This window comes from Haematobia irritans, chromosome 5 (assembly GCF_050003625.1).
Source record: "Haematobia irritans isolate KBUSLIRL chromosome 5, ASM5000362v1, whole genome shotgun sequence".
NCBI classification, from domain to species: Eukaryota; Metazoa; Arthropoda; class Insecta; order Diptera; family Muscidae; genus Haematobia; species Haematobia irritans.
This window is the reverse complement of record NC_134401.1, coordinates 45,493,311-45,506,856: the sequence shown is the minus strand read 5'-3', so window position 1 is coordinate 45,506,856 and position 13,546 is coordinate 45,493,311. Positions and strand designations below refer to the sequence as shown.

At 30.0% G+C, this 13,546-nt stretch overlaps 1 protein-coding gene across 1 annotated transcript in view; it reads left to right on the top strand.

Moving 5' to 3' along the window:
• The window catches only part of nvy (CBFA2/RUNX1 partner transcriptional co-repressor nervy), a 251,639-nt gene extending 245,530 nt beyond the window's left edge, over nt 1-6,109 (top strand). Inside the window, exon 8 of the mRNA XM_075310854.1 lies at nt 4,895-6,109. Coding sequence (XP_075166969.1) covers nt 4,895-5,110 — 216 coding nt within the window. The 3' untranslated portion in view covers nt 5,111-6,109. The remainder of the gene's footprint in view (nt 1-4,894) is intronic.
• Nucleotides 6,110-13,546: the final 7,437 nt, after the last annotated feature.

The following is a 13,546-nucleotide window of genomic DNA, read 5'->3' as shown; positions in this document are numbered from 1 at the left end:
ATAGAAATAAAATTAACAAATTTTATAGAAATAAAATTTGGTAAAATTTTTGTGTAGAAATAAAATTTTGAAAAGTGTTTTGGTACATGGACGATACGAAATTAATATTTTTCGTGAAATTCATTTTAAATGTAAAAAAAAAAACAACTTTTTTCTGCCAGTTCTCGATAGTTTGTTGGTACGTTTTTTTCAAGTTGGATAATCGCCAAAAAATCATACGTTGCCGTTATGTTACGGCTGCGCTACTTTTTTAGATGCATAACCAGGCCTTCACCCAGTTCAGTCCTCTGCCGGTTTTACGAAACGTAAGGAAAATAGGATTTATAACAACTGTTTTTTTTTTTATAAATGTTTTCATTCCATTAAATTTTTTGGGAGACAATTGGAAATTATAACTGCCGATGACTTTATAAAGAATTTATCCAAACAGCGCTTCGACCGCAACGTCGGAAATACCAAAGCTGCAGGCATTGTGCGACATATATACGGTTAGGTGTGTGAAGATAAATTCGTATTTGAAATTTGAAATAAAAATTTTGACAAAATCTTATATAGACATACAATTTAGTAAAATTTTTTATAGAAATAAAATTTTCACAAAATTTTCTATAGAAATAAAACTTTGCAAATCTTTTTATGTAAATAAAAATTTTGACAAAATTTTCTGTAGAAATAATAATTTGACAAAATTTTCTAGAAATATAACAATTTTGATAAAATTTTCTATAGAAATCAAAATAGTGAAAAAATTTTCTATAGAAAATAAAATTTGACACAAAACTGTGACAAATATTTCTATAGAACTAAGAATTTTCTATAGAAATCAAACTTTGAGAAAATTTTCTATAGAAAAAAATTTTGACAACATTTTCCATAAAAATAAAATGTTGACAAAATTTTCTATAAAAATAAAGTTTTGACAAAGCATTATGACAAAATTTTCTATAGAAATAAAATTTTGACAACATTTTTTATAGAAATAAAATTTTGAAAAAAAATTCTATAGAAATAAAATTTTGAAAAAAAAATTCTATGGAAATAAAACTTCGACAAATCTTTTTATGTAAATAAAAATTTTGACAAAATTATCTATAGAAATAAAAATGTGACAAAATTTTCTAGAAATATAAAAATGTTGCCAAAATTTTCTATAGAAATAAAAATAGTGAAAAAAATTTCTGTAGAAAATAAAATTTGACACATAATTGTGACAAATGTTTCTATAGAACTAAGAATTTTCTATAGAAATCAAGCCTTGAGAAAATTTTCTATAGAAATATAATTTTGACAAAATTTTCTATAGAAATATAATTTTGACAAAATTTTCTTAAGAACTAAAATTTTGATCAAAATTTTCTATAGAAACAAAATTTTTGACAAATTTTTTTATAGGAGTAACATTTTGACAAAACTTTTTGTAGATAAAAAAATTTTGAAAAAAAATTTCTGTAGAAATAAAAAACTGACAACATTTTCTATAGAAATCAAATTTTGAGAACATTTTCTATAGAAATTAAATTTTCACAAAATTTTCCATTGAAGTAAACTGTTGACAAAACTTTCTATAGAAAATAAATTTTGGCAAAATTTTCTACAGAAACAAATTTTTTTTATAGAATAAAATTTAGACAAAATTTCCTATAGAAGTAAAATGTTGTAAAAGTTTTTATAGAATTTAAATTTTTTTTATACAAATAAAAGCTTTGACAATTTTTTTTTTATATAAATAAAAATTTTGACAAAATTTTCGACAGAAATGGGAGCCACCGTGGTGCAATGGTTAGCATGCCCGCCTTGCATACACAAGGTTAGGTTAGGTTATGTGGCAGCCCGATGTATCAGGCTCACTTAGACTATTCAGTCCATTGTGATACCACAGTGGTGATCTTCTCTCTTATCACTGAGTGCTGCCCGATTCCATGTTTAGCTCAATGACAAGGGACCTCCTTTTTATAGCCGAGTCCGAACGGCGTTCCACATTGCAGTGAAACCACTTAGAGAAGCTTTGTAACCCTCAGAAATGTCACCAGCATTACTGAGGTGGGATAATCCACCGCTGAAAAACTTTTTGGTGTTCGGTCGTAGCAGGAATCGAACCCACGACCTTGTGTATGCAAGGCGGGCATGCTAACCATTGCACCACGGTGGCTCCCCATACACAAGGTCGTGGGTTCGATTCCTGCTTGTCATTGAGCTTAACATGGAATCGGGCAGCACTCAGTGATAAGAGAGAAATTCACCAATGTGGTATCACAATGGACTGAATAGTCTAAGTGAGCCTGATACATCGGGCTGGCACCTAACCTTCGATAGAAATCGAAATTTCACAAAAAATTCTATAGAACTAAAATATCGACAAAATTTTCTATAGAAATAAAATTTTGACAGAATTTTGTATGGAAATAAAATTTTGACAAAATCTTCTATAGAAATAAAATTTTGACAAAATTTTCTATAGAAACAAAATTTGGTTAAATCTTTTATAGAAATAAAATTTGCTAAAATTTTTTATAGAAATTACATTTTGACAAAATTTAATATAGAAATAAAATTTAGTAAAATTTGTTATAGAAATAAAATTTTGACAAAACGTTCTATAGAAATAAAATTTTGACAAAATTTTCTATAAAAATAAAATGTTGACAAATTTTTATATAGAAATAAAATTTTGACAAAATTTTCTATAGAAATAAAATTTTGAGAAAATTTTCTATAGAAATACAATTTTGACAATTTTTTTTTATAGAAATAAAATTTTGACAACATTTTCTATAGAAACAATATTTTGAAGAAAAATTTCTATAGAAATAAAAAATTGACAAATCTTTTTATGTAAATAAAAATTTTGACAAAATTTTCTATGGAAATAAAATTTTGACAAAATTTTTCTATAGAAATAAAATTTTGACAAATTTTTTATAGGAATAAAAAATTTGACAAAATTTTCAATAAAAATAAAATTATGACAAAATTTTCGATAGAAATAAAGTTTTGACAACACCTTCTATAGAAATAAAATTTTTGACAATTTTTTTTTATAGAAGTAACATTTTGACAAAACTTTTTATAGAAATAAATATTTTGAAAAAAATTTCTATAGAAATAAAATTTTTACAACATTTTCTATAGAAATCAAATTTTGAGAACGTTTTCTATAGAAATAAAATTTTGACAAAATTTTCCATAGAAGTAAACTGTTGACAAAATTTTCTATAGAAATAAAATTCTTTATACAATAAAATTTTAACAAAATTTCCTATAGAAGTAAAATTTTTTAAAAGTTTTTATAGAAATTAAATTTTGACAAATTTTTTTATACAAATAAAAATTTTGACAATATTTTTTTGATATAAATAAAAATTTTGACAAAATTTTCGATAGAAATAGAAATTTGACAAAAATTTTCTATAGAAATAAAATTTTGACAAAATTTTGTATAGAAATAAAATTTTGCCGAAAATTTTCTATAGAAATAAAATTTTGAAAAAAATGCTATAGAAATAAAATTTTGACAAATCTTTTCATACAAATAAAAATTTTCACAAAATTTTCTAGAAATATAAAAATTTTGACAAAATATTCTATAGAAATAATAGTGAAAAACTTTTCTATAGATAATAAATTTTGACACAATTTTCTATAAATATAAAATTTTGACAAAAATTGTCTATAGAAATAAAGTTTTGACACATTTTTTATAGAAATAAAAAACTTGACAAAATTTTCAAAAGAAATAAAATTTTGACAAAATTTTCGATAGAAATAAAATTTTGACAAAATTTTCGATAGAAATAAAATGTTTGATAAATTTTTTTAAAAATAAAAATCTTTTATAGGAATAAAATTTGGTAAAATATTTGTATAGAAATTAAATCTTGACAAGTTTGTTTTATAGAAATAAAATTTTTGACAAAATTTTATATAAAAATAATATTTAATAATATTTTTATAGAGATAAAATTTAACAAAATTTTCTATAGAAATAAAATTTTGACAACATTTTCTATAGAAATAAAATTTTTGACAAATTTCTTTATAGAAGTAAAATTTTGACAAAACTTTTTATAGAAATAAAAATTATGAAAAAAAAATCTGTAGAAATAAAATTTTGACAACATTTTCTATAGAAATCAAATTTGACAAAACTTTTTATAGAAATAAAAATTTTGAAAAAAAATCTGTAGAAATAAAATGTTGACAACATTTTCTATAGAAATCAAACTCTGAGAAAACTTTCTATAGAAATAAAATTTTGACAAAATTTTCCATAGAAGTAATCTGTTGACAAAAATTTCTATAGAACTAAAATATTGACAACATTTTCAATAGATATAAAATTTTGTCAGAATTTTCTATGGAAATAAAATTTTGACAAAATTTTCTATAGAAATAAAATTTTAACAAAATTGTCTATAGAAATAAAATTTGGTTAAACCTTTAAATATAAATAAAATTTGGTAAATTTTTTTTATAGAAATTGAATTTTGACAATTTTTTTTATAAAAATAAAATTTTTCTATAGAAATAAAATTTTAACAAAATTTTCTATAGAAATAAAATTTTGTTAAACCTTTAAATATAAATAAAATTTGTAAAATTTTTTATAGAAATTGAATTTTGACAATTTTTTTATAAAAATAAAAATTTTCTATAGAAATAAAATTTTCACAAAATTATCTATAGAAATAAAATTTCATTGAAATTAAATGTTGACAATTTTTTTTTATAGAAACAAAATGTTGACAACATTTTCTATAGAAATAAAATTTTGGAAGCAAAAAATCAAAATTGTTTAAAAAAACCGCACATAGAGAATAAAGTTAGTAATTTCAAAAATCTCCCTTTATAACTCGTTTTAATATTATTTTATATCTTATGCTTTACCTAATTCCAGATTTGTGGCACTACACGATCTACGGATCTCTCCAATAAGCATCCATCACAAGTTATACCCCTATCGGCGACCATACGCGGAGCAGTTACACGATCCCCACCCACACCCGTACAGACAACTGGTCATGGAGCCGCATCACAGAGTCAAGCCACGAGTAGCGCATCGTCAGCACCGCAACCGAGTTCATTGGTAGCCAATGGCATTGGTTCCAAATGACGTATTCGCATGATGAAACCCAAAAAGAAATACATGTGCTAGTCAAATTACCACACTATTATCATATAATTAAAATTAATGATTACCCCCCAAAACCCCTCACAGAAGTCCCTCACACATCATCATCCCCGTTGGGGGATAGGATATATCTTACTTAAAGCATACAGCTAAAGAAAACAATTATTAAAATTAATTAAATATGAAAAAAATACAAAAACTCCCAATTAATGATCTTAGAACATTAAATAAAAAAAAAATTAAGAATTTTTAAACTTAAAACAAAATTTTAAATTATTCCAACATAGCAAACAAAAAAATAGAACAGTACATTACAGAAACATTCTCACTGAAGTTTATGAAGCAGTGGAGAAAGTTTTTTTTGGGAGGAACTTAAAAGGAAGAACTGAAAAATTTCCGTGTTTATATGTAACCAATTTCCCATTATTTTGGGCAACTGCTTTGCGGTAGTGGTACAATTGCGACAATGTTTCGAAGCATGGCGACCGTATTTTTGGAGTATTTCTATTTGAATTCCAACTTTTCAAGAAGTCGAAGAATCAACTTTCCCAAATTTTAAAAAATTCATAAAGTCTCCGTTTTTATTCCGATTATATTTCCCCCTTTGATACTATCTCCATTACTTCATATCTACGATTCAAGATCATCAGTTTTCTGTAGAAAAATAATAAAATTTCAAAATAAACAGCTCTCCTACAATATTAAATATATTTTTCTTTATTTTATTGTGTTTTTAGTTATTAAATTAAAATCCTTTATAATTATTAGTTGTAATATCTGTATATGGACGTATGTATCAATTAACTACCACATAATTAGTATACTATTAAATAATTATGTTAAATTTTCTTAATATTTAATATTAAAAATCAAAAAATACACAATGAGAAAAAGAAAAACTAAAACACATTGTAAGGCAAAATGAATTAATTACAAAAGGAAAAATCCCCAAATTAAAAAAAAAAAATGAAATAAAACACTAAAATAAATCGAATGTTCAAAACAATCAATAGTATTTTTATGATTTGAATAAAAAGAAGTATAAGACAGGCGAGTACTTCGAGGAGCAAAATTGGTAAAAAAAAAAACAAGACTTGATGGTATCTTCATGGCCAGGATCTCTAGAAGGGCGTGGAAGCAACAAAAAATACAGAGTCAGATGGTTAGGTTACGTTATAAAGGGGACTGGTTCCCACTTAGACCCCATTGATCCACTGTGTTTCCTCATCACTGTTTTCTCTCCTCTTCATCAATCGTATTCAAGTTTCCATACGAGTTCCAAAAAAAGCACTTTCTAGGTCTTCCATCCCGAGGCCGTGATGAAGGCAAGTATATCCTTCAGATTGCAGTTCCGTATATCCGTTATATCCTGAAAGAAAATGGAGTCCTGCATCTTGTTTCTTCTAAAGGATAATGCTGGACTCTGGCACAGAAAATGGTATGAGTCTTCTGTTGCCTCTGGGTCCAGACCACCGTTGTCACTCGAGCCAAAAATAATCTACCAAAATTGGGAGAAAATCTTACCGAAACACTACCAAACAAAATAAAATTATGTTGCAAAAATGTCTAAAGGGTGATACGGTCAAAATTTGGTCAATATAAACTTGACGTATTTCTTTCAATTTTGCATTTAAAAAAACCTGAACACCCCTCATTTTGAAGGTGTGTGCGTAGAATGTTGCTCCTATTTTGATTTTGAAATTCACTCTTCAGTTTTAAAATGCCGTCCAAGCAAGAAGAGCAGCATATCAAAATTTTGCTCGCGCATCGCGAAAATCCGAGCAAAGCTGGCAAAATCGCTAAAAGTTGCCAAATCAACCGTTACAAATGTAATTAAAGTGTTTGTGGAACGTTTGTCGACAGCCAGGAAGTCTGGATCGGGTGGAAATCGAAAACCGGAAGCCGCTGAGACGACAAAGAGAGTTGCCGGTAGTTTCAAGCGAAACCCTAACCTCTCTCTCTGAGATGCCGCAAATAAGCAGGGTGTATCGTCTACAACCATGCATCGAGCCAAAAAACGAGCCAGACTATCGACCTACAAGAAGGTAGTGACTCCAAATCGCTATGATAAACAAAATACGACGGCCAAAGCGCGATCCCGGAGGCTGTTCACGACGACGCTGATGAGGTTTGACTGCGTTGTAATGGACGACGAAACCTACGTCAAAGCCGACTACAAGCAGCTTCCGGGACAGGAGTTTTATACGGCAAAAGGAAGGGGAAAGGTAACAGATATTTTCAAGCACATAAAACTGTCAAAGTTCGCAAAGAAATATCTGGTTTGGCAAGCCATCTGTACCTGCGGCTTGAAAAGCAGCATTTTCATAGCTTCCGGGACTGTCAACCAAGAAATTTACGTGAAAGAGTGTTTGAATAAACGTCTGCTGCCTTGCCTGAAGAAACACGGTTGTTCCGTACTTTTTTGGCCGGATTTGGCATCTTGCCATTACGGTAAAAAGGCCATGGAGTGCTACGCCGCCAACAACGTGCAGGTGGTTCCCAAGGACAAGAACTCTCCCAACACGAGCAGTAGTTCAAGGCAAACTGGCTTTCTGAGGCGAAGAAGGTGGACAAGGTGGCTGTACAAAATCTGATGGCAAGTGTCAAGCGTGAGGCCCGGCAATTCAGATTTGGAAAAGCGAAAGCCTAACTGAATTTTTTTCCTGAATTTTATACTAATTGAACTTGAAAAAGAAATTTAATTTGATTTTTTAAATAAACGATTTCACCGATTTACACGCGTTTTCCCTTGACCAAATTTTGACCGTATCACCCTTTATAGAAAATTTTGTCAAAATTTTATTTCTATAGAAATTTTTGTCATAATTTTATTGTTATAGAAAATTTTATCAAAATTTTATTTCTATATAAAATTTTGTCAAAATTTTATTTCTATAGAAATTTTGTCAAAATTCTATTTCTATAGAAAATTTTTTAAAAGTTTTATTACTATAGACAATTTTTTAAAATTTTATTTCTATAGAAAATTTTTTAAAATTTTATTTCTATAGACAATTTTGTCAAAATTTTGTTTCTATAGAAAAATTTTTAAAATTTTATTTCTATAGACAATTTTGTCAAAATTTTGTTTCTATAGAAAAATTTATCAAAATTTTATTTCTATAAAAACATTTTGTCAAAATTTTATTTCTATAGAAAATTTCGTCAAATTTTTATTTCTATAGAAAATTTTGTCAAAATTTTATTTCTATAGAAAATTTTGTCAAAATTTTATTTCTACAGAAAATTTTGTCAAAATTTTATTTCTACAGAAAATTTTGTCAAAATTTTATTTCTATAGAAAATTTTGTCAAACTTTTATTTCTATAGGAAATTTTTTAAAAATTTTACTTCTACAGAAAATTTTTTAAAATTTTATTTCTATAGAAAATTTTTTAAAATTTTATTTCTATTTCAATAGAAATAAAAATTTTTGTCACAATTTTATTAATATAGAAAATTTTGTCAACATTTTATTTCTATAGAAAATTTTGTCAAAATTTTATTTCTATAGAAAATTTTGTCAAAATTTTATTTCTATAGAGAATTTTGTCAAAATTTTATTTCTATAGATATAATTTTGTCAACATTTTATTTCTATAGAAAATTTTGTCAAAATTTTATTTCTATTCTCTATAGAAATAAAGTCAAAATTTTATTTCTACATAAAAACTAGTCAAAATTTTATTTCTATAGAAATTTTCTCAAAAAATTTTTATCTCTACACTCATTATTATGTTTGGAGGAAGTTTCCTTTAGTCTAATAATTTTTTGCGTACATTAGTTAAATGAACTAAACACGGGGAAAAATTATACACAAATGAAGCATAAAGATTTACTAAATTCGTACTTCTCACAAAATACGAGGGAGGTTCGGTGAAAGAGAATAGTTAGTTTTTCAAAAATAGTTTTATTTTTCAATATAATCTGCTGAAACTTCAATGCACTTCGTCCAACGCTTTTCTGGTAATTCTATCCCTTGATTAAAATAGTTTTCCTCAAGGTCTTCAAAATAGTGGTTTACAACTGTAATTGCATCTTCATGTGACGTAAAACGCTTGTCAGCAAGGATTTTTTTTAGATTTAGGAACAAGTAAAAGTCACTGGGAGCTAAATCAGGACAATAAAGTGGGTGGTCAAGCAACTCCTACTTTAAATCGTTGATTTTAGCCATTGGTGCGTTGTGTTGATGTAAAATTATTTTTTTGTGTTGTAAGCCAGAACGATTTTCTCGAATTTGTATATTTAATTGATCCAAAAGGTTGCAATAGTGCTCTGAATTTATTGTTTTACCCTTTTGCAGATAGTCAATCAATAAAATACCTTTGAAGTCCAAAAAAACCGTTGCCATAACCTTACCAGCCGATTGAATTGTTCTTGCCTTCTTTGGGACACTTCCTCCAGCTTCAGTCCATTGTTTGGATTGTTTTTTTTCGTCTCTGGAGTATAGTGGTGGATCCATGTCTCATCAACAGTTATGAAACGACGCTTAAAATCCATTTTATTTCGCTTAAAACTATCTAAACAAGCTTGAGAAATGTCCATTCTTATGCGTTTTTGATCGACTGTTAACAAATACGGCACCCATCTTGCATAAAGCTTTTTATACTGTAGGTATCTTCCACAATTCAAATAAAAGAAATGTAATTCGAATTTCTTTCAATTTCAAAACGAAACTAAACTAAAAATTTTATTTTAAAAAATGCCAAAACATAATTTTTACCAAATATCCAAAGCATGCTAAGATTATGTAATATTTTAAATTAACAAGTAAATAAAATGGAAGTGTTGGGAAGGTAGTTCCCACAGTACTCCCCCGTCGAAGAACGCTAGAATCGTTCTGGGATTTTGATAACTCTTCCAAATCGGGTTCTTTTTTCTCCACAATATCTTTTATGAATTTCTGCTCCCTGATTGAAATTATGTTCATTATTTAAAATAAATGCAGGCTTGACTCGGTCTATAGATACGTTTTGACGTTTTCCATCAACCATAATACCGTACGTCTTTTTACGTCTATCTAGAACAAGGTAGGGTCCTTTATACCGAGGTTGTAATGGTTTCTTATAGCCGTCCTGTCTTATCCAAACATGCGAACAGCTTTCCAAACTCTTGCTTATAAAAACAATTGGTTTTGAGTGGTGTCTTGGTTCAGTCGATTTTACGCTTCTGATTGCTGATTTTATGTAATGAAGTTGATCTGTAGGATTTAGAGTAGAATCCTACTTAAAAAAATCACCGGGTAGTTGTATTTGTTCTCCAAAAAGCATTTCTGCAGGGCATGCTCCTATGTCCTCTTTAGTAATAGACCTGATACCTAGTAGAACTGTGTTGAGTGTTTTTGTCCACTGAATATCTTCTGCACATGTTAATGCTGATTTCAAAACTCTATGAAAACGTTCTACAAGTCCGTTTGATTGGGGGTGAAATGAGGTTGTAAAATTATGTGTAATGCCCAATTTAGCTATTTCTTTAAACATGTGAGATGTAAATTGACTTCCTCTATCAGTGGTTATGGAATTTGGTATTCCGTATCGGCATATCCAATTGTTGTAAAATGCGGTGAAGACAGTTTCAGCTCTTATGTCGGGCAAAGGAATTGCTTCTGGCCAACGACTGAAACGATCCATGCATGTTAACAGATGTGTGAATCCTTCAGACGGAGGTAGTGGTCCGACGATATCCAAATGTACCACAGCAAAACGAGATGTTGTCGGTGGAAACTTGCCAAATTCAGTTTTGTTGTGCTTGGTGATTTTGCACCGTTGACATTCCAAACAACCTCGAGTCCATTCATTAATATCCTTATTCATAGAAGTCCAATAAAATTTCTTTGCGATCAGTTTACGTGTTGCTCGTATTCCCGGATGTGAAAGGCTATGTATATTGTGAAATGCTTGCTTACGGAATTCATTTGGGAGGAACGGACGGGAAACTCCTGTTGAGACGTCGCACCATATCTTAATGTCCGTGTTTGGAATATTTACTGCAATTATCGTTTTGCTCTTACTTTTAATCATTTTAAGCTGAGGGTCTTCTTCTTGAGATTCCGACAGTCTTCTATAGTCTAATGGTTGTATCTTGATGGCCTCAATTCTAGATAGAGCGTCAGCGGTGACATTTTGGGAACCTGGAATGTGTCTTATATCAGTAGCAAATTGCGCAACAAAATCTAAATGATTTCGCTGCCTAGGAGAGGCTTTCTCTAACTTTTGTTTGAAGGCGAATGTCAATGGCTTATGATCGGTTAGAATAATGAATTTTCTTGCTTCCAAAAAATAACGAAAATGTTGAACGCTTTTGAATACTGCTAAAAGCTCACGATCATAGGTGCTATATTTCATTTGTGTTGACGTTAGCTTTTTAGAGAAAAATCCAAGGGGTTCCCATGCTCCGTCGACGTATTGTTCTAACACCGCCCCAATCGCATGATTTGAAGCGTCAACTTTAAGTACTAATGAAGCATTTGGAACTGGGTGAGTAAGGAATGATGCTTTTGTTAAATCCAACTTAGAAAATATTGTTGCGCCGTTAAGAAGCATTTGAAAATCCGTTAAATAAGGCACAGGGTACTTATCAGGAACCGTAATACTGTTGAGTGCTCTGTAATCTCCACATGGTCTCCATTCACCATTAGGTTTTTTAACCATGTGAAGAGGATTTGCCCAGTTGCTGCTTGAAGTTTGTATGATTCCCTTGTCTAGCATATATTGAAATTCCGCTTTTGCTGCTTTAAGTTTTTCGGGATCCAGGCGCCTGCTTCTACAGGAAACAGGTGGGCCATGTGTAACAATATGATGATATATGCCATGGTCAGAAGAAAAATTTTCGTTATGCATTATTAGTTCTGGATATTTTCGGAGAAGCTCATGATATTTAGAATTTCCACAAATCATTTTTATCCCTATAGAATCTTCTTTACATATCGTTGCACTTACTGCGAGGAGTGTATTACCATCTACCAGTTTCCGAGAATTGAGATCTGGTAAGAGGTGAAAGTGACGTAGGAAATCAGCACCTAAAATGGGTCGTGAAACATCAGCCATTATAAAGCTCCATGCGAAAGATCTGCGCAACCCTATGTCCAAGGAAATATTTATTGAGCCGTATGTCCTAATTTCGGTTCCATTAGCTGCATAAAGAGATAATTTTTGTGGATTTTTGCGAGTTTTGCAGGGATAGACTGAGATCTCAGCCCCAGTGTCAACTAAAAATTGAGTTTTTGATTTTGCATCGGTAACAAACAGGCGGCCGGCGCAAACTCCATCGACTCCTTGGGCCGAACTTGTGGCCGATGGAGGAATTAGTTTTTTGTTATGTTGAAGTCACATGGGGGAATACATTTGCGAGCATTTTCGCCAAAACGAAAATGGTACCAACACTTACTTCTTGTATTCGATTGCTTACGGGATTTTGAGTTTGAACGCTTGTTTTGTCTAGAGCGGGATTCCAAAGCATCTATTCTAGCAATCACCTCGTCCATTTTTGTCGTTAAAATGCTGGATGTTGAAGTTTGTTGCAACTCTGAGACGAAACATGTCGTTGAAGTCGAGAGGGTTTCCATGATTCTATCTGCTCGTATGCCTAACTGGTCTATTTCCTGAGTATCACAGACCGCTAAAATACTTCGTATTTTCTCTGGCAAACGCTCTAAAAACAAAGTCCTTAATACCTCATCAGAAATCTTGCCAGCTGATAAACATTTTAATCGTTGTAAGCAGTGCGATGGTTTTTGGTCACCCAATTCTATGCCACTTAGTATGCGCTTGATTTGATTTTCCGCTGATTCGGCGAAGGAATCGGTTATGCGTTTCTTCATCGCATCATACTTATTCGTGATTGATGTGTCCAACAATAAGTCCTTCACCATAAAAAGTACGGAGGGATCCAAATTTGCGACGAGGTATTCATATTTGGTAGAGTCTTGCGTAATTCCGTGAAGACGAAATGTAGCTTCAACTTGTAAGAACCATATGGCTGGTTCTTCTTTCCAAAATGCTGGAAGTTTCGCGATTCTTGCGGATTCAATACCTATGTTGTTTGCAGGATGACTGCTGTTGTTTGTTGGAATGTTTTCTGTTGACATCTTCGAAATAATCTTATTTAGGGGTCACCAATTTGTAGGTATCTTCCACAATTCAAATAAAAGAAATGTAATTCGAATTTCTTTCAATTTCAAAACGAAACTAAACTAAAAATTTTATTTTAAAAAATGCCAAAACATAATTTTTACCAAATATCCAAAGCATGCTAAGATTATGTAATATTTTAAATTAACAAGTAAATAAAATGGAAGTGTTGGGAAGGTAGTTCCCACAATACCTTTCACCATAGGATGGGGGGGTATATTAACATTGTCATTCCGTTTGTAACACATCGAAATATTGCTCTAAGACCCCATAAAGTATATATATTCTG